The following is a 19,479-nucleotide window of genomic DNA, read 5'->3' as shown; positions in this document are numbered from 1 at the left end:
CGCCAGCCGGCAGGTTCCCGGCCCTGCTTTTGTGACGTCAGATACCCCCACCACCCCAGCTCAGGGAGCCGCCACCACTCTCTCCCCATCACAAAAGGCTCAAGGTCATGGTACGTTTTAAGCTGTTTATTTACAAAGCGAGCACAAGCTCTTCAGGAGCTGGTGGACCCAGGCCGTTTCTTCTTTCTCCGTCTGGCTTGGAGAGCGCCTTGGGTCTGCTCCCAATCGGGGAGCTTCCGCTTGGCAGCTGCCTCCAAGGACGCCCAAAGTTCATCTGTCTCTGTGTCTTCTGAGGGCACCTTGTTGGGCTCCTGAGGCTCTTGCGGTTCATCCTGGTGAGTGGGAGAAGCCCTCAGGAGTCAGAGGTACAATAACAGACCCACAGGGAGGAGAATCATTCCTCCAGGCACCACCCCTTGTTTCCTGCTCCTAAAAACCATGCCCATCCATGCTCTTGGACTTCCCTGGTGGCTCAGCTGGTAAAGAATCTGCCTGCAATGCGGGAGACCTAGGTTCAATCCCTGGGTTAGGAAGATCCCCTGGAAAAGGGAATGGCTACCCACTCCAGTATTCTGGCTTGGAGAATTCCATGGACAGAGGAGCCTGATGGGCTACAGTCCATGGGGTCACAAAGAGTCACATATGACTGAACGTCTTTCACTTCACTTCATCCATGCTCCTATGTTACTCTTGGCAACGACCCTGTCAGGACTATACCCAGCAGGTGGATGGACAGTCTCAGGTCTAAGTTCCAGATGCCTCCCTTCCCTCTTCACAGAGATATCCTCACACCTGTACCATTAGCTCCCACATTCCCAGACCCAAGAGCTTACCTCCCAGTTATCCCTGCCTGACAGGAGGAGGCAGTTCAATTGAGATTTGAGATAAACCTGCAAGAGATGAGGGACCTTAAGGGGCCAAGTCTGCTGAAACAGAAACAAGAATGGGGGAGGGGGGAGGGAGGAGGGCACAAGAGGCAGGAACGAATGGTTTCTCACCTTATGTTCCAGGCCCCGTGGATTCCGGATCCTGTGTATCCTCAAGACTCTGTCCAAACCACAGGAGGCTAGTAGGGGCTTTGAAGGGTGGCACTGCAACCCTCGGACGCTGCCTGCCAGTCCCTTTAGACAGCCCAGCAGGCGCCCTGGAAAAAGGGGGCAGGTATCAGTGCTAACTGGTCAGCCAACAACCATTTATTGAGTGTTTTCTATTCAAATCACTTTCTTTCAACATTTAATCCTTGTTTAACATAATGCTGACATGACAGTTACCATTAACATCTCCATTTTTCAGTGAAGAAACTAAGACACAGGGAATTGACAAAGTAATTTGTCCAAGGTCACACAGCTTTTGGCAGAACCTGGATTGAACCTGGTTCTGGCACCTGAAAGAGGGCTCAGCAGCTCTACCGCCCCTTGTGAGAGGGGAATCCTGCCCTTCCTCCCCACCTCTGCCCCCCCGCAAGGCTCCCTGGTCTCCTCACCTTGCCGAAGGTCAATTTCTGCCAGCTGCCCATGAGTATTCCCCACAATTACTGAACTGAGGAGGAGACCAGAGAGACACACATGGGGTTGGTCAGCAGGAGCCCCCTGGAGTCCTCCCCAAGCCCCACTTTGCCCTCTACACACTCACTTGCCCTCAGGAGTGAGGGTCACGGCTGTCAGCGGGTACTCTCCGTAGGTGGCCTCGAGGACTGGCCTGCGCTGAGGGGAGGCTGGATCATAGACACGGACCTGGGAGAAGACTGAGGCATCACAACAGCGCCTTTACTCTGCACAGCCCCCTGACGCCTCCACATCTTCACTTCCCCTCATTTATTGTTGTTTAGTCACTAAGTTGTTTCCAACTCTTCTGTGACCCCATGGACTGTAGCCCACCAGGCTCCTCTGTCCATGGGATTCCCAGGCAAGAATACTGGAATGGGTTGCTGTTTCCTTCTTCAGGGGATCTTCCCAACCCAGGGATTGAACCCGAGCCTCCTGCATTGGCAGGCAGATTCTTTACCACTGAGCCACCAGGGAAGCCCCCCTACCCCATACACTGCTTTTACAATCCACTCTTTCAGAGAAACTTTCTCATTTGAAACACACCCTTCTTCTCTGAGTGTTGAGGAGTAGAGGAGAGCTGCTGAGGAACATGAACATATAGAGCTGAGAACAGAGGTTCCCCGGGCTAGGAGCAGCAGCATCCCCATGGTCTGCATGTGTGAGCTTTCCATCTATACTCCCCTCTCATGATGGAAAAGCAAGCTGGCCCAACTGTCAGAGTTGCTGAACTCAAACAGAGAAAAAAGTTAAGCCTGGACAGGAAGGAGAGAGGAAGCCCTCATATGTGTTCTGAGCAGAAATGTATTACCAAGAGCAGACTTCAGTATGCAGAGCAGAGGAAGCAGGGCAAATGTAGCCCCACCCAGTCCTGCCTGGGTCTTAGAATTTCAAATTCCCTGGTGGTCCAATGGTTAGGACTCCGAACTTCCACTTTAGATTTGATCCCTGATCAGGGAAGTATCAGGGATCAGGAAGTACGGTCCAAAAAAAAAAAAAGGCCCAGCTGAAAAGATCCCCAGTTGGGCCTTTCCTATACAGCTGAGGAATGGAGACCAGATATTACAGATACTAGAGGGTCATGGTTGGGTCCCAAAGCAAATTAGAGACTGCCATCAGGACCAGAACCCAGTTCTCTTGATACCCAGTCCGTCCATGTCTTCTCATAACACGGGCCCCATGTGATTCTACTATGAAGGGGACACTCCCTTCTCTCTTCCAGGTGGGAAGAAAAAGAAGAATCACAGTTCAAGCAACTCCTTCCTAGAATGTAGTAAGCGAAGGTCACTGGCTTAGCCACTTGGCTGAACACTCAACTGGGGAAGTGGTCCTTCTTCTGGGAGCTCAGGGATGACACCAGGATGGCGAGAACAGTGGCTGTGCCAAATGGTGGGGACCGAGCCTGCAAAGCGCAAGCCTCCTGTTTCTCCAGGAAGCTGTGTGAGCCCAGAAAAAGTTAGGGGTGAGATGTGTGCCTTACCTGGTGGTACCCTGTACAGGTGACGAGCTTCTGTGACTCTGGAAGGAACTGTATGTCCTGGTCCCAGACGGGAACCCGCAGGTTGAGCCAATCATTCCGTACCTGGTGGGGTCGGTAGATGAGAGACAGAGCTGGGAGGGGCTCAGTGTGTCCCTTCCTTCTGCCCTCTGTCATCATCCCCTAAAACCCAGCTGGTCTCCAATTCATAATCAGTGGCCTCGACTCCTGGGAATTCGGACCCAGGTCCTCTCCACCCACCATCACTCACGTTCTTAGCCCTGAACAAAGGCTCCTCAGATCCCTGCAGGTCCCACACCTTCAGAGCATTCTCCTTCCCACCTGTGGCAACGATGTGGGGGCGTGCTGGGTCTTGGCGCATCCTACATACCCCAGGGCCCACCCTCAGTTCCAGGACCTGAAAAGAATGAGAGAGGGGAGATGAGAGTCACTTCCAGATCCTTAGTCCTCCTCCCCCAAAGCCTTCATTGGCTCTACCCTGGGCCCCACCTTCCCCAACCATCAGGATCAGGATGAGGGGGGCCTCACTGGGTCAGAGGATGCCTCCTTGTCCTTGTCAGTCCAGACTCGAAGAATCCCAGAATCCACACATGTGATGAGGGTGCTGCAGGCAAAGGGAGGATAGAGTTAAAAGAGCAGGGGTAAATGGTATTCTCGACCCACCCCCAAATTCATATGAACTAGACTCCAAGCACTCTTGCCTGGAAAATCCCATGGACAGAGGAGCCTGGTAGGCTGCAGTCCATGGGGTCACTAGAGTCAGACACGACTGAGCGACTTCACTTTCACTTTCATGCACTGGAGAGGGAGATTGGCAACCCACTCCAGTGTTCTTGCCTGGAGAATCCCAGGGACAGGAAGCCTGGTGGGCTGCCACCTATGGGGTCGCACAGAGTCGGACACGACTGAAGTGACTTAGCAGTAGCAGCAGACTCCCTCCTACCAGCCCTGTTCCTAAGGAAGCCTCTAGGTAACTCAGGTCTGGGTGGGGCTTGATGGCTGTTACTTAATTTCCTCATCAAGGTAATGGTTTACTGGTCTTAAAAGTAAGGAAACAGAAGCTATGAAAAATTATAAGATTTGCCACTTAGCTATAAATGTCAGAAACAGAGCTGCAATCAAGACTATGATACTGCAAAGCACAGTCTTTACCCCACAGCTCCACCTGGGGCACCTGGCCCTGCTGATCTTTCTTGATGTGGTCACCAGGAGTCAGAGCTCTGAAAGCACTGAAATGGGACTGCTCTGGATTTAGTGTTTGGTCAGAATCAAACACCGGCTTCCTCTCTCAAGTTCCCTGTTCTGGGTGTCAGACCAGACAAGCCAATCTCTCCCCAGGATCTGTACAGCCCAAGCCCTCTGCTTTTTCTCATATCTTCCCACCCTCCCCAACTAGGTTCAGGCTCTGGGTTTTCCTGGGCTGTGGCAAGAGTCTCCCAACTGCCCCCTCTCTAATCCATCTGCACATTCCTGCAGGCTCACAGCTCTGACCACAGTGTTTCCTGCTCAGAAACCAATCATGCCTCACCAGCTACAAAACTGCAGATTGCTCAACATGACACTTAAAGCACTTTACCTTAAATCCCAACTTACCTCGTTCATCTTATATTAAAATGCTTCCTCTTAAATTTTTAAAAGGGGAAAAAAGTTTCCTGGGCTTCAACCCCCAGTTCAGTTCAGTCGCTCAGCTGTGTCCAACTTTTTGCAACCCCATGGACTGCAGCACTCCAGGTTTCCCTGACCATCACCAACTCCTGGAGCTTGCCCAAACTCCTGTCCATCAAACTGGTGATGCCATCCAACCATCTCATCCTCTGTCATTCTCTTCTCCTGCCTTCAATCTTTTCCAGCAGTTCTTTGTATCAGGTGGCCAAAGTATTGGAGCGTCAGCATCAGTCCTTCCAGTGCATATTCAGGACTGGTTTCCTTTAAGACTGACTGGTTTGATCTCTTTGCAGTCCAAGGGACTCTGAAGAGTCTTCTCTTCAACCCCCAAACGCTGTTTATCTTCCCTGTGATGTGCCCTGTAGCCTCACACGAATCCTTGCCCTCTGCTCAGGCAGGAGTCTCTTTCTAGAATGCTCTAACTCCTTTCTCCACCTGTCAAAATTCTACCCAACCTTCAAGGCCAAGTTCAAATATTCCTCCTCCCCCGCTCCAGCCTTCCAGACTCACCTGTCAGAATTAACCTCACCAAACCTACACAGTCAGCTCATAGCCTCTCTCTTCACCTTCAGAAGAAAACTAAGCCTGCAACCCAGCATTTCCTATTCTTTACTTTAGGAGTTTTACCACTTTGTTGGTGGTTGTTAGCCCGCATTTAAAAACGTATTCTAAACTTTCCTAGTGGCTCAGTTGGTAAAGAATCTCCTGCACTGCAGGATACCGCCTGTAGTGCAGGAGACTGGGGAAGATTCGCTGGAAAAGGAAATGGCAAATCGCTCCAGTATTCTTGCCTGGAAAATCCCGGACAGAGGAGTCCGGCGGGCTACAGAGTCGGCGGGCTACAGAGTCGGACACGACTGAGCGACTAACACTTTTACTTTCAAACTATTAAATAACGTGCTCAGGGTCATCCAAAAGGTTATTATGCCAAAAAACAAAAAACTCTGGAAGAAGCAAACTCTATGATGGCAGATACTGTGTCTGGTTTACCTAAGCCTTTGCATTTCACCCAGTGCCTATAAACAATCGAGTAAGTGTTCCATAAAAGTTTGTTATAGGAATGAACGGACGAAGGCAGGAAAAACGTCCCTGTCACGCAGACCAGGCTCATGTCACCTCAGGGTTGATCGCCACTACTCGGTCGTCCAGCGGGAGCCTCAACGCTCTCGCTACGACCGGAGCGTTTCTGCAAGGGGTTTGGTCTTACCCGTCGACCTGGGCGAGGCCTCGGAACGTGCCCTCCCCTCCAGGACATTGCCTCTGGCCCTGGAACCTGCCTTCCTCGGTGCTGAAGTGCTTCACTGTCCCATCGGCACAGCCCACTAGGATCTGGGGGCAGAGGAGCACAGGATGGCGAGGAGAGCGATGCGGCAGCGCCCGAGGCCGACTCCCAGCTCCGACTGTCAGCGGTCGCTCACCTGTGTCTCGCCGCCCGCACCCCAACACAGGGCGCTCACTGCCTCTTCGCGCCGTGGCTGTCCTGACGCCGTGAAGTTCGCCGCCTGTTTGCGCTGAAGGTTCACTCCTGCGGGACACGGACGTCAATCGCGTCAGAACAGCGAAACGGCGACGCCCGCAGTTCCCGACGCCCGACCTCGCTACCCACCTTTCAGGATGCCAGTGTCGGTGCCAACCCACACATGGTTCCAGCGTGCAGCCGCAGCCGCCATAGCGGAGCTCGGGAACCCAAGGCTCACACTTCCGGCGCAGCGCCTGCGTCACCAGCGTGCGTCTCGTCGGATCCGGAGGAACTCCTTTTCTAGGCCTTTAAAGAACCGGAAGAGTAAAAATATTCTCCCAGCCAGCTGGTTTTGCTTTTACAAAAATGAAATCTAGAGACTTATTTGTGGAGATCTGAACAGTAACTTGACCATTTTACATTTGGAGTAAAAGGCATATTGTCTCAACCACGATATCGGATCCAGGCAGCCCTAGTCTGTTCCTCTGCTCTAAAGCATGTATGTTTTCTACAAGAGAAGAAAAGAGGTCATATCAGAACGATTCAAATCACTGAAGAAGCGCATGGCTTCAACTTCAAGCGTAATAGGACAAAATGAACAAAGTTGGGGGTTAGGCCACAGAAACACAGCACAACCACCATTACCGCCCCCCACAGACCCTAAAGTAAATCTGAACGGTCTCTTTCCCTGAAATACTATGATTTCCCTTTATGAGACGTTCAACCATTTATTTCTCTGCTCGAAAGCCTTCCTCGCTGTAAGGCCAGATACACACCTAGAGTTTTCAAGTTGAGAGAACTAGACCAGGAAACTTACCCGTTGGAAAGAGTACTAAGCACTGAGTACTCAATATCTTCCCTACGGCAAATAACTTATCTAATACGTGCACGTCACTGTTCTCAAAATTGTAGTTATTTAGTTGCTAAGTCGGACCCGACGGCTTTGGCGACTCTACGGACATATATCCAGCCAGGCTCGTCCGCCCAATTGATTCTTCAGACAGGAATACCGGTGAAAATGGAAAGTACTAGTCACTCAATCGAGTCTGAATCTTTGAGACCCCACTCTGTGATTCTCCAGACAGGAATATTGCAGTGGTAAAAACTATTCTCCAGGTGATCTTTGCGGCCTCGGGGAATCGACCCCACCACGTTTTTTGGTTGACAGGGACTTCCTCGTTGAACCTCTTAAAAAAGCCCCGAATATACGTAAAATGGCGCCACAACCACCGAAACCACTACCATTATATTACATGTACGGAAATCCTTACAGATGGTTTATCTCAAGTACGTTACAAAGTTAAAAAAGTAAATTAAACTACTGTACTTTATTTAAAGCTTTAGAAAAACACCGAAAAAAAAAAACCTTAAAATATGTTTGTCGTGACGCACCCGGTGCGACTCAAGCAGTAACCGTCAAGATTCTGTAAAAGAAACTCAGACTCACTTTATTCGCGCCTGTTACAGCTGAAAATTAAACTACTTAAACGAAAACCACACAGTAGAGATAAGCACAGTGTTTAATCCCCACCGGTTTTTAGTACAACCCGACTACTCAATATTGTATATTAAGCTTTAAACCAAAAAAGAGCTACAAATAGTTTTGTGTTTTGTCTTGAATAAAAGTTTCTGCGACGCAAATACTCACAGCTGTATTCTACCACCGTGCTGCCAATAAAGAAAGAGCACGTATAATAACGTAGACATTAGATCTTTTTTTGAAACTAAGACTTGTTCCCCCCGAAGGGGGTGCACCGTTCCTGGAAGTACTGCAATACCAGGTCGATGCGTGGAGTGGACGGAGCAAGCTCCTATTCCAACTCCTAATCCCAAAAATCCATTTAATATATTGTCCTCGGATAGAGGACGTATCAGATATTAAACTGATAAGAACAGATACTACACTTGATCTTAGCCAAAAGGCCGAGAAGCGATACTGTCCTGGTTCTCTCCGGGCCAGCCTTACTCTTAGTGTAGCTTTTTAGGTTGTGGTGACTTTTATGGCCTAATCATTAGATTTTTCTCAAAGTTCAGTCTTTCTTAAAACCAATTTTTCATCATTTCTGATTCATAGTAATTACTAAATTTGTGGAAATAGACCTTAAATTGTGTTCCTTTACTGCTTCGCCTTCCGGCTAGCTCCCTGTGTGTTTTGCATAAACCCGCCCCGCTGCTCTTTCGCTTTCTGGGATTGGTCTCCATGCTAGACGTGATTTCTATGGCCGCCTGGTGTTTTACCCTCGGAGACTGGCGATCTCTCCGCGCCTGAAGGGGCAGCAGAGCTGTGGTGGTCGTTAGTCTGTTGAAGCGGATGCAGGGCGGCGCCCCTCTTCCAGACATTTACTTGGAAAGGCCCGCGGTTCCTGAGCGCTGACTTTGGTGTTCAAAGAACAGAGTTGGGACCCCTGTCCGCCACTTTCTGATTTGATGCCACGAGCCATGTTACTTGCGCTTCCCAGGTGGCACTAGTGGTAAATAATCCCGCTGCCAAAGCAGGAGACATAAGAGAGGCAGGTTCGATCCCTGAGTAGAGAAGATCCCTTGGAGGAGGTCACCATCGCCTCCAATATTCTTACCTGGAGAATCTCATGGACAGAGGAGCCTGGTAGGTTACATTCGCAGAGTCGAACACCACTGATGGGACTTAGCACGCACGGCATGCACGCAAAGCTTGTTACTTAGGCTCCTGTCTTCTCTGTTAAATGGAGGAATAATAACCCGCGCTTATGGGGTGCTTGCGAGAACTGAGGACATGCTGCTCTCGGTCCAGAAGTGACAGTGGAAGTTGGTCTTTAGGACTGTGTTCCCCTCGCATTACGGGGCTCCAGGCTGGCGTCTGCTCCTCCCCGCTCCCTGATTTACTGTAACATCCGCCCCCACCCCACTTACATCTTGCCGTTTGTACCATCCACTACCCACCGTTGGCCCTACAGCGGGGGAAAAAGCGGCCTGAGAAAAGCGTTTCGGAGCCTCCTGATTCCTAAACCCAGGAACCAGCGGTGGGAGAGGGGGTGAGGCAATGCAGGTCAAATTTAACAGAAGCGGTACTTTAGAGGCTCAGAGCAAAGCCCAGCTGTATGAAAGGTATTAATGTCAGGCTCTTGCTGAAAAGGGACTTGAAGTCCTGTTTCCTTGGAAACTATGTTAGTGTGAACGCAGAACGTTCTATTTGAAACCTCCTTAACTGAGCTCTACATCTGGGTTGGAATTAGAGGCCGTGTCTCTGGAGCCTGGAGGGCTACGAATCGTGGGTTGTGAAGAAGCGAAGAGTCTCGGACACGACTGAGCACACAGACACACTCACAAACACACACACCGTGCCTGGGTTGAGATCCTTCCAGCAAGAGTAGCATGTTCTATTTTCACTGATATGATTACAGCTAGCAAAGTATGACCATCTATGACTTTAGAGACTGTGGTTTCTCACACTGTGTACCTGTTAATAAACAGAAGGCTTCACCGATAAACCCAGAGCCTCTAGGCAGAAGCTGAATTAAGGGACTGTGGTAGACAGAATAATGCTCTACATGCCCATGTCCTAATTCTTAGAACCTCTCATTATGTTAGCTTACATGGCAGATAAAAGGTAATTCACATATATGATTAATAGTTTTTAGGAGAGATCATTCTGGACTGGGCTTCCCAGGTGGCAATAGTAGTAAAGAACCTGCCTGTCAGTGCAGGAGTCATAAGAGATGAGGGTTCAATCACCCTGGTAGGGAAGATCCCCTGGATCCACTCCAATACTCTTGCCTAGAGAATCCCATGGACAGAGGAACCTGGTCGCTAAAAAATCTGACAGGACTGAGCAACTTAGCATCTGCATCTTCGTTCTGGATTATCTGATGGGCTCCATGTACATAATTACAAAGATCACAAAGGGAGACAGGAGACTCAGTGTCAGACTGATGCAGCATCAGAAAGATTTGCTAAACCATCACTGGCTTTGAAGATGGAAGAGGGTTGTCAGCCAAGGAATGGGGGTGGCCTCTGGAATCTAGCCAAGGCAGAGAAACAGATTCTCCTTCAGAGCCCACAGAAAGAAATGCAGCCCTGTTAGCACTCCTTGGTTTTAGCCTATTGAGACCCATTTCAGATTTCTGACCTCCAAAACTGTAAGATAATATATTTGCTTTGTATTAAGCAACCAAGTTTGTGGTAACTTGTTGTTCAGTCACTAAGTCACATCTGACTCTGCGACCCCATTGACTGCAGCATGCTAGGCATCTGGTGGCCAAAATATTGGAGCTTCACTTCACCATCATTCTTTCCAATGAATATTCAGGGTTGATTTCCCTTAGGATTTACTAGTTTGATCTTCTTGCAGTTCAAGGGACTCTTGAGAGTCTTCTCCAGCAACAAAATTTAAAAGCATCAATTTTTCAGTGTTTAGCCTTCTTTGTGGTCCAACTCTCACTACTGGGAAAACCATAGCTTTGACTATATAGACCTTTGCCAGCCAAGTGATGTCTCTGATTTTTAATATGCTATCTAGGTTTGTCAGGGGCTTCCCTAATGGCTCAGATGGTAAAGAATCTGCCTGCAGTGCAGGAGGCCCAGGTTTGATCCCTGGGTCAGGAATATGCCCTGGAGAAGGGAATGGCTACTCACTCCAATATCTTTGCCTAGAGAATCCCGTGGACAGAGGAGCCTGGCAGGCTAGTCAATGGGGTCACAAAGAATCGGACACAACTGAGCAACTAACACTTTCTAGGTTTGTCATAGCTTTCCTTCCAAGGAGCAAATGTCTTATAATTTCATGACTGCAAGTCACCATCTACTGTGATTTTGGAGCCCAAGAAAATAAAATCTGTCATTGTTTCCACATTTTCCCCTTCTATTTGCCATGAAGTGATGGGACTGGATGCCACCATCTTAGTTTCTTTATTGTTGAGTTTCAAGCCAGTTTTTTCACTCTCCTTCTTCACCCTCATCAAGAGGCTTTTTAGTTCCTTTTCACTTTCTGCTATTAGAGTGGCAACTTATTACAGTAGCCAGAAATAATAAAAAAAAAAAACCAACTAATACAAAGGTGAAAGCAAAATTTTGGGGACCTACCTGGTAGTCTAGTGGCTAAGACTCGGTTCCTGATGCAGGGGGCCCAGGTTCGATCCCTGTGCAGGGAACTAGATTCCACATGCTGAAACTAAGAGTTCAGGTATTGCAACTAAGACCTGGTGCAGCCAAATAAGTATTTAGAAAAAAAAAATCAGTTTCTTTAATATTTGGCTGTGCTGGGTTTTAGCTGTGGCATGTAAACTCTTAGTTGCAGCACGTGGTATCTAGTTTCCTGACCAGGGATTGAACCCAAGGCTCCAGCATTGGGAGCTCGCAGGTTTTGCCACTGGACCCCCAAGGAAGCCCCTTCAGTTTCTTTCAACCCCAACCTTCTCCAAACTCTGCAAGACTCAACCTGGGGCAGACCATAACTCCCTAGCCAAATAAGCTTCAGTCCATCTACGCAGGATGCAGTCAAGCATCCCAAGCACAGATCTCTGGGGCTTTTCCCTGGCAGGTCTCAGCCTTCAGGTTGGCAGTAGCCCTGTTCCTCCTCTGAATTAAAGGTTAAGAGGGAATAGCTCTGTCATTTGCATCTATTGACTCCTGCCTGTTGCTTCATGGATGCAGGGGGCTGATAGTGAGGGCCTCACCTGAACCTGGAAACCTGTGCTCCCTGGAGGCCATTTGTCCATTTGTTTATGCTCTTTGAGCAGACACCTGACTATGATGAGCAAAATCAGACATGGACTCTGCCTTCATTAAGTTTAAGGTCTACAGGGGAAAGGAAGAGAAGTCTCCTTGTGATCTTCCAGGCAGGAAATGAGTGTGGCTTAGGGGGTGGGGGTGGGTAGCTGTGGTGGCAGAGATGGAGAGCAGTGGGAGGTCATGGAGAGGGAAGGGAGAGGCAAGGCCAAGGGAATATTCTTTCCATGTGGGTACACTTAAATTTTGTAATTTAATGTTTTATTTTCATGAAACTGATATAACAATGCCCCTCAATTTACATCCCCCTTTTGTTTTTTGCTACACCATGCAGCATGTGGGATCTTAATTCCCCAGTCAGGGATCAAACCCATGCATCCTGCAGTGGGAAGTGTGGATTCTTTTTTTTAATTGAAGGTTAATTGCTTTATACTATTGTATTGGTTTCTGTTGTACATCAATGTGAATCAGCTCTAAGTATACATATATCACCTCCTTATTGAGCCCACCAGGTTCCTGTCCATGGGATTCTCCAGACAAGAATACTGGAGTGGATTGCCATTCCCTTCCCCAGCGTATCTTCCCGACCCAGGGATTGAACCCAGGTCTCCTGCATTGCAGGCGGATTCTTTATCATCTCAGCCAACAGGGAAGCCTATTAGGTTCTTCCACCTCACAACTGACTCAATTTTTTTGTTTTATGGCTAATATCCCATTGTGTGTGTATACATTTGTCTTAGCCACTAGACCACCAGTTCAGTCACTCAGTTGTCCCATTCTTTGCAACCCCATGGTCTGCAGCATGCCAGGCTTCCCTGTCCATCACGAACTCAAACTCATGTCCATTAAGTCAGTGATGCCATCCAACCATCTCATCCCGTCGTCTTCTCCCCGTCTTCAATCTTTCCCAGCACCAGGGTCTCTTCCAGAGTCAGCTCTTCATATTAGGTGACCAAAGTGTTGGTGCTTCAGCTTCAACAGTCCTTCCAATGAATTCAAGCCAGATTTTCTTTAGGATTGACTGGTATGACCTCTTTGCAGTCCAAGGGTGAAGGGAATGGCAAACCACTTCAGTATTCTTGCCTTGGGAACCCCATGAACAATATGAAAATGCAAAAAAAAAGACCACCAGAGAAGCCCCTAAATTGCCTTCTTTACCAGTTCTGACAACCATATTCTAAACATATGAAAATTTAACAACAGATGAGCATTCTAGTTCATCCATTTTCCCCTTCTATTGAGAAATGTAAAAGTGGTCATTACCTAAGACCACCTGTCTGGGACATGGTTGGATGGCATCACTCAAAAGACCTGAGCTTGAATGAGCTCTGGGAGATGCAGGACAGGGAAGCATGGTGTACTGTAGTCCTTGTGGTTGCAGAGTTGGACATGATTGAGCAAGCAGTACATACATTCTTGCCAGAATTCTGTTGACAGAGAAGCCTGGTGGGATACCACCTATGGGGTCACAAGGGGTTGTACAGGACTGAAGTGACATAATGTATCCCAAGTGGGTACTAATGCAGTTCCTTTCCGAAGTTCTGGTTGTAGGCCCAGGGCTGTTAAACTCCACAGAAATCATTTGAGATTCATGTGAAGGATAGGGGCAACAAGATACCAAGAGTTGACAGCCCATTTTTCTGTTCTTAACTGATGAGCCACTGTCTCCTAATATCCAAAGTCTTAAGGTTTTAAACACAGTTAAAGGGGTCACTCAAACTCAGTAAACTTTCATGAAGAACACCAAAGAGGCTCCCTGAATGATACTTCCCTGGGTTAGGTAAAGTGCCAAGCTAAATGGGGAAAGCCATTTAACAATCTTTCTGGGATTATTTCTGTCCAGTCAGACCCACTCAAACACAGGAATCAATGAAGGTTTAAAAAAATTTTTATTTAGAAAGGCTGAAATGATTGTATGCTAATTTGAACAGGCAATCTGTACAAGGATTTTTCAGTTTTGACATCTTCCACGTTAGATTCCTGTACAGAAAAAGAAAAATGAGTTTTTTCTTATTGGATTTTCACAAGTATATGCCTGATGGGTTTACAAGAGTTATCTTTTAAACATGGTTCGTTTATTTAATACAAGTACATGAACAAATACTTACCATTATCTGTGCTTTGTTCTTTCTTCAGATCTAGGGGGAAAAAAAAATATCTGCCTTTCAATCAGTCATTTATTCCTCCTTTGCCTTGTTTAGGAACTCTCATGATCCCTCAGACAGTTCCCTCTGGAACAAGCTTTCCTCTTCTCCCCCAGCCAGCCCCAGTGGGTTCACCTTTACAGGCTCTGGGACTAGGACAGGAAGTAAGACTTGTGAGTATTTCTTCACTGGGAAATTTTAACTTGACACACCTTGTGTGTTTAAGTTTACTCACCTCTCAACTTCAGACTACAGTGGAGCAGATATATGGCTTACTCCTTTCCCCTGCAAAAGATTGGGAACTAAGTCAACTGTCTCCAGGACAGGCCCATCTATAAAAGCTATGTTGGTTTCACTGGACATTTTACAGAAATCACCAGCTAGTCCAAAACACTTCCCGTTGGCTATAAGGCCACTCAATTTAACACTACAGTCACTTTTTACTCCAAGGGAAACTCACAGCTCAGAAATACCTTTCAGTCATAGTGATCAGACTGGGGCGGTATTGAACTCATCACTGGTGAGTGGCAATGTAACGGGCAGTTCACTAATGGCCAAAGACAAACTTTGGATTTAGCAAGTCATGTCGGCAGTTATTCAAAGCACCAAACAAAAACTGGTGAATTCTATACAGCAGCCATAGATAATAGACTTACCTAAAATCATTCTCAGGCACCAGACAAGGAGCTGTACCTGAAACACAAAGACAACTACGTCAGTAATGCTTGCTTCTTGCATTATAAGCTGTTCCTGTCTAAGCCACCATTCCCAGAAAATCAGATTTCCGAGTCTCAACAGCAAATCATCAGCCGAACGAGATTCCATGTAAGTCATCACAGATACCTAAAAAGGTACTTTCTCCCACTCAATGCATTGTATGCGCAAACACATGGTGATCACTCACCTCTGAGCAACGGTAACTGGCAATGGTACCTACGGAAGGACAAAGCTATGAGTGACAGAAGTTCCTTACACAGTACCCCACTGTTGTCTTTCCCAGTTTCTCAGGTGTTCATGTCTTTTCATTGTTTAAGTCATAGTGAGCTAGTTTGATTCATCACAGAAACTGCCTACCTGGTGGTGTATGCCATACACACAATTAATCAACTAACCTTTTAACTCTGGAGGCTTTCCAGGAGTGTATAGCAACAAGGTGCTCCTGAATGAGAAGATCGTGTAATTAGCAAAATATCTAAAACAACCAAAACTATTCTAACTAGGGTTAATGGATAACCCAAGCCAAGCAAATGCTGTTCATTTGCTGTACCTCAGACAATTCCTTATGGAATGAAATTTCATCCTTTCTCCCAGTTAGCCCCAGTGGGTTCACCATTACTGGCTCTGGGGCTAGAACAGGGGTAAGACAGGAGGTCTGCTTTCCTCATTGGCACTGGAGTTAAGCAACAATAAGCAAGGTTACAAGTACTCACCTCTTGACTCTGTAGAAGTCATCCTGAGCAGATCAAGAGGCACCTAGGAAATCAATACAGATAAAATAAGAGATCAAGAAACAGCACTATCAGAAACAAGAGAAACCCCTCCATTTCCCACAATACTGAGAGAAGTAACTTACTGTAAGATAGATGACTCTATTAATGCTGTGACAATCTACAAAAGAGGAGAAAACGGTTACTCCAAAACACTAAGATGAAATACAATTTCTTCATCAACAGAAACTGCCATCAGAACTCTAACATGCTATTAACTGTGGTACCTCACAGAGGATCAGCATTATCAATTCAAATCATCTGACAGTGATGTGTGGGTGAGGGAAGAGCACACCCTCTCAAGAAGGAACTATGCTGCTTGCTAGGCTGCTGACTCCCTCCCCAGGAAAATCATTCCAAGAGGAACAAGCTGGAAGGAGCAAAAACACTGCTCCACTGACCATTTGCTCTCCTGGTTGTTGAAAACACCAGAGACCACAACCAACCCTCCCATTTGAAAACTTACCTGCATTCAGCCTGGGAGGCAGTTGAATTCCTCAAGACTGGTGAGGAGATGCTGGAGACAGAAAAATGAGCTATTATTTTTAGTACTCGAGAACTACCATTAAAAGACCCTGGAGCATTTCGGGCCCACTTCTCAGTAGTAAGATGACATCACTTTTTAGTTCAGGCATATGCTTGTCATTTTACATTCATCATGGAGTGGCCAGTGCAATTTCAACCACCAAGTCCCATCCCGATACTGTGCTTCTACACCCCATCTGCATAAATCATCGCGTACCCACCTGCAGGATCACCACACTTGATCCACACAGGAATAAGTCTTGTCTCATCCTCCCATCTGTAAGCTCCTTTGAATTAAACCACATCTGGGAGGAAAAAAAAAATACCCTTTCTTACTTTTATATCTCGTAGTTTAACTGTCCCACGTTAGTGCCTTAACAACGCAGGACTAAAAGCCCAAACATTTGCCACGGATGGTGCTACTCAGAGTTTTTATGTTTTCTCCACTAATCCATCAGAAAGAGAGAGTTCAGTTTTTGAAATCATCCCCGTAGCACATCCCATCGGACTCCCGCATATTCAACAAGGAAGGAAAAAGACAGTAAAGAGAGGCCAGGAGCACTTACTCCAATGAGACCGGTTTGCGATCCTTCAGCGTTTGGCGCGCGTCCGAACCCTGCAGACAAATGATATTGGGTCAGCACTCTGTCTCGTAAACGCTTTATTTTCCGGAGCTAAGACTGCGTTGCCATGCAAGGCCGGCCTCCTCAGAGTTTCTTATCCTCACGGAGTTCAGTACAGGTCTGTGAAAAGGGTCTCATCACAGAGAGGCCCGTCGGCACGGCCCGCCATCGCCATCTTGTCCTTCACAAAGCCCCTGTTCCTTCAAGGCCTCAACACTATGATCACGTTTTTTCTCCTCCCCTACGAACCCAATAGGCACCACAAAGAAAGGCCAAGGCGCGGACACGTTTGCATGGCCGTTTTTCTCATAAAACTCAATAAACCAACACACTTACCGAGAGCTGTGGATAAATGAGACCGCAGGCCTACCGCGAAACACATAAATACCATCTCGCAGAGGCCCACGGGATTTGGGGGCGGGACTACGGCCGGCGCAAGCGCAGAGGGAAATGGGTGGATTGTGGGTAGAGATTTCTAGAGGAAGTACGAAAGGCTGTTAGCCCCCTGAAGCGGTGGCGCGAAAAAGGTGCGCATGCGCTTTAGGGTGTGCGCAGGCGCGACTAACGTGCGCCCGTGGGTTTTTTACTGCGACTTCTTTTGGCGCTGAGGCGACAAGTACCCGGCTTCGCGCAGATCCTGGACTGACGCCCCGTGTCCGTCATAGCTGACTGCCCCACACCCTTCCCTGAGCATTCCCTTGCTTGCACACACTCTAAATCCGCGTGCAGGGTCCTACTCCATGGACCGCGAGCCTCCTGAACCCTCCGCTGGCGTCATCTCGGTTCCAAGCCAGCCGCCCAGCGAGCCTTCTGGGCCTGGTCCTCAGGTGCCCAGCGCGGGGGGCGACTCAGGTATTACTGGGCCCCGGGCCGATCTCGAGTGGAGGGCTCTTGCATGGAACCATTTTGGGAAAGTGAATCAGGTTGTAGGTCCTCTTGAAATATTATAACAGTCTTAGGGTATTTTCTGTAACCGGCCACCGTTGTCCTACTGTCTGGTCCGATTTTGCTAGGAGCTTGTAGTGGGGCTAGCGTTGAAGGTGAAGGTGAAGTCGCTCAGTCGTGTCCGACCTTTTGCGACCCGGTGGACTGTATCCTACCAGGCTTTTCCGTCCATGGGATTCTCCAGGCAAGAATACCAGGGATCGAACCCGGGTCTCCCGCATTGGAGGCAGACGCTTTAACCTCTGAGCCGTTAGCTGACATTTAAAACGCCTTTTTAAGCACATTGCATGTGTATACGTGCTCAGTCGTGTTAGACTCTGTGATCCCATGGACTGTAGCCGGCCATGCTCCTCTGTCCATGGAATTTTCCAGGCAAGAGTGTTGGAGGCCATTTCCTGCTCCAGGGGCTCCTCCCTACTCCAAGAGATCTTCCCAACCCTGGGATCGAACTTGAGTCTCTTGCGTCTCCTGTCTTGGCAGGAGGAGTCTTTACCAACTTCGCCCCCTGGGAAGCCCCTTAACGCAGATTACCTGGAGGGAATCTAGGTGTAAAAAGCTTTTGCAGAACCGCGTACAACTCCTGCCTGATTGACAGGGTGGTTCCAGTCATCTATACCCTTGTTACTGAGGACAACCAGTTTTAGTTTAATCATTTGTAATGCACACCTAGGGTACACGACCGTTTTAAAAATGTATTATATGTACATTTTATAACCATTTATTAAGCTCTTCACTGTGTGGTCTCCTGGATGACCTCATTTACTACTACCACCCTAGGAGAAGGCCATAAGGTAATGTTAGGGATGAGGAACCTGAGATCTGGAGGAGTTAATTAACTTGCTCAGAGTTACCCAGCTAAGAAATATCAGCCCAGGTGCAAATCAGCCCAGGCAGTCTTGATGACAGAGCCTGCACTTTTGATCACTCTGCTTTACTGCTGTGATCACACACTTCTCAGGGTATTTGGGGGGCAAACAAGTACACAGAAAACAAATGGCATGATCCTTGGATACTGTTTCTCAATTTTTTTTCTTGTTGTCTTCCTCTCTCCAGGAGCCTTTAAAAATAAAAAGCATTTCCCCCTCTAATCCCCACCATGAAATTTTAATAACACTTATATAACTGTGTAGGGCTTCCCTTATAGCTCAGTCCCTAAACAATCTGCCTGCAGTGCAAGAGGCCCAGGTTCGATCCTGAGTTGGGAAGATCCCCTGGAGAAGGAAATGGCAACCCACTCCAGTATCCTTGCTTGGAAAATCTCATGGACACAGGAGCCTGGTGGGCTGTAGTCCATGGGGTCGCAAAGAGTCGGGCACGACTGAGTAACTAACACTTATAATTCTGTATTTGCTTATATACTGTGGCCCTTCAGAGGGCCAGAAAGCTTCTGTTTAATATCTAGGATTTTCTGCCCTCTTCCTGCTCCAAAAGAACCAATTTTCACTCCTTTGGTGGCAGTGTTGTCCTTATGTGTGTTCCAGCGAAACATAAGTGACAAAACAAATACCAAAAGAATTCCAATTTGAAAAATGTTATTATAGCTAGAGTAAATTCATGTGTTCAACAATGCTAGACGCTTGTCCAAGTGGGTGATTGAAAAGTTGTAACAAAATGTATAGAAAATGAAACATAAGTTATGGAAAATTCAGAAGGTCCAGAGTAGGCAGGGAGGTTGTGTGTGGGCATGGTATTTGGAGAATGTTTGTGCAGTGCCTGGGCCTTAAAGGGTAGATAAACAGAGCCAGGAAGGAAATTCAAGTTAGAGAAATAATTTGAGTGACAAGATTGGAGCTGGAAAAGTATATAAATATAGTTCATGAAAGATGGGTTGAAGGGGAATCATAGGATATAAAGTTGGAAAAGATTTCCTAGGGAAGGCCAAATGA

General features: G+C 47.6%; 2 protein-coding genes and 10 non-coding genes across 12 annotated transcripts in view; 1 reads left to right on the top strand and 11 right to left on the bottom strand.

Moving 5' to 3' along the window:
* Positions 1-111: 111 nt before the first annotated feature.
* Positions 112-8,095, bottom strand: WDR74 (WD repeat domain 74). The gene is given in 13 exon segments (XM_005904854.3): positions 112-332; positions 834-890; positions 999-1,144; positions 1,484-1,539; positions 1,633-1,733; positions 3,025-3,126; positions 3,293-3,439; positions 3,571-3,646; positions 5,915-6,036; positions 6,126-6,232; positions 6,314-6,347; positions 6,349-6,472; positions 7,815-8,095. Coding segments are annotated over 13 exon segments (1,311 nt in total). The 5' UTR covers positions 7,874-8,095; the 3' UTR covers positions 112-152.
* Positions 7,911-8,101, bottom strand: LOC138984802 (U2 spliceosomal RNA). Its single transcript, XR_011462087.1, has one exon. It is a non-coding gene; the product is annotated as a U2 spliceosomal RNA (small nuclear RNA).
* A 5,980-nt stretch (positions 8,102-14,081) lies between these two features.
* On the bottom strand, positions 14,082-14,207 carry LOC138984788 (small nucleolar RNA SNORD22). Its single transcript, XR_011462074.1, has one exon. It is a non-coding gene; the product is annotated as a small nucleolar RNA SNORD22 (small nucleolar RNA).
* Positions 14,208-14,470: 263 nt separating this feature from the next.
* LOC138984785 (small nucleolar RNA SNORD31) lies at positions 14,471-14,538 on the bottom strand. Its single transcript, XR_011462071.1, has one exon. It is a non-coding gene; the product is annotated as a small nucleolar RNA SNORD31 (small nucleolar RNA).
* Positions 14,539-14,784: 246 nt separating this feature from the next.
* On the bottom strand, positions 14,785-14,854 carry LOC138984839 (small nucleolar RNA SNORD30). Its single transcript, XR_011462121.1, has one exon. It is a non-coding gene; the product is annotated as a small nucleolar RNA SNORD30 (small nucleolar RNA).
* Positions 14,855-15,012: 158 nt separating this feature from the next.
* On the bottom strand, positions 15,013-15,079 carry LOC138984835 (small nucleolar RNA SNORD29). The gene has a single exon (XR_011462117.1). It is a non-coding gene; the product is annotated as a small nucleolar RNA SNORD29 (small nucleolar RNA).
* Positions 15,080-15,276: 197 nt separating this feature from the next.
* LOC138984790 (small nucleolar RNA SNORD22) lies at positions 15,277-15,403 on the bottom strand. The gene has a single exon (XR_011462076.1). It is a non-coding gene; the product is annotated as a small nucleolar RNA SNORD22 (small nucleolar RNA).
* Positions 15,404-15,690: 287 nt separating this feature from the next.
* Positions 15,691-15,766, bottom strand: LOC138984836 (small nucleolar RNA SNORD28). The gene has a single exon (XR_011462118.1). It is a non-coding gene; the product is annotated as a small nucleolar RNA SNORD28 (small nucleolar RNA).
* Positions 15,767-16,093: 327 nt separating this feature from the next.
* Positions 16,094-16,165, bottom strand: LOC138984837 (small nucleolar RNA SNORD27). Its single transcript, XR_011462119.1, has one exon. It is a non-coding gene; the product is annotated as a small nucleolar RNA SNORD27 (small nucleolar RNA).
* Positions 16,166-16,443: 278 nt separating this feature from the next.
* On the bottom strand, positions 16,444-16,519 carry LOC138984838 (small nucleolar RNA SNORD26). The gene has a single exon (XR_011462120.1). It is a non-coding gene; the product is annotated as a small nucleolar RNA SNORD26 (small nucleolar RNA).
* A 207-nt stretch (positions 16,520-16,726) lies between these two features.
* LOC138984834 (small nucleolar RNA SNORD25) lies at positions 16,727-16,796 on the bottom strand. The gene has a single exon (XR_011462116.1). It is a non-coding gene; the product is annotated as a small nucleolar RNA SNORD25 (small nucleolar RNA).
* A 419-nt stretch (positions 16,797-17,215) lies between these two features.
* The window catches only part of SLC3A2 (solute carrier family 3 member 2), a 39,845-nt gene continuing 37,581 nt past the window's right edge, over positions 17,216-19,479 (top strand). Inside the window, exon 1 of the mRNA XM_005904856.3 lies at positions 17,216-17,500. Within this exon, the coding sequence (XP_005904918.1) occupies positions 17,389-17,500 (112 nt within the window). The 5' untranslated portion in view covers positions 17,216-17,388. The remainder of the gene's footprint in view (positions 17,501-19,479) is intronic.

Source organism: Bos mutus, chromosome 22 (genome assembly GCF_027580195.1).
Source record: "Bos mutus isolate GX-2022 chromosome 22, NWIPB_WYAK_1.1, whole genome shotgun sequence".
Lineage (NCBI taxonomy): Eukaryota > Metazoa > Chordata > Mammalia > Artiodactyla > Bovidae > Bos > Bos mutus.
The sequence above is the reverse complement of the archived record's forward strand: the minus strand, read 5'-3'. Positions and strand labels throughout refer to the sequence as shown.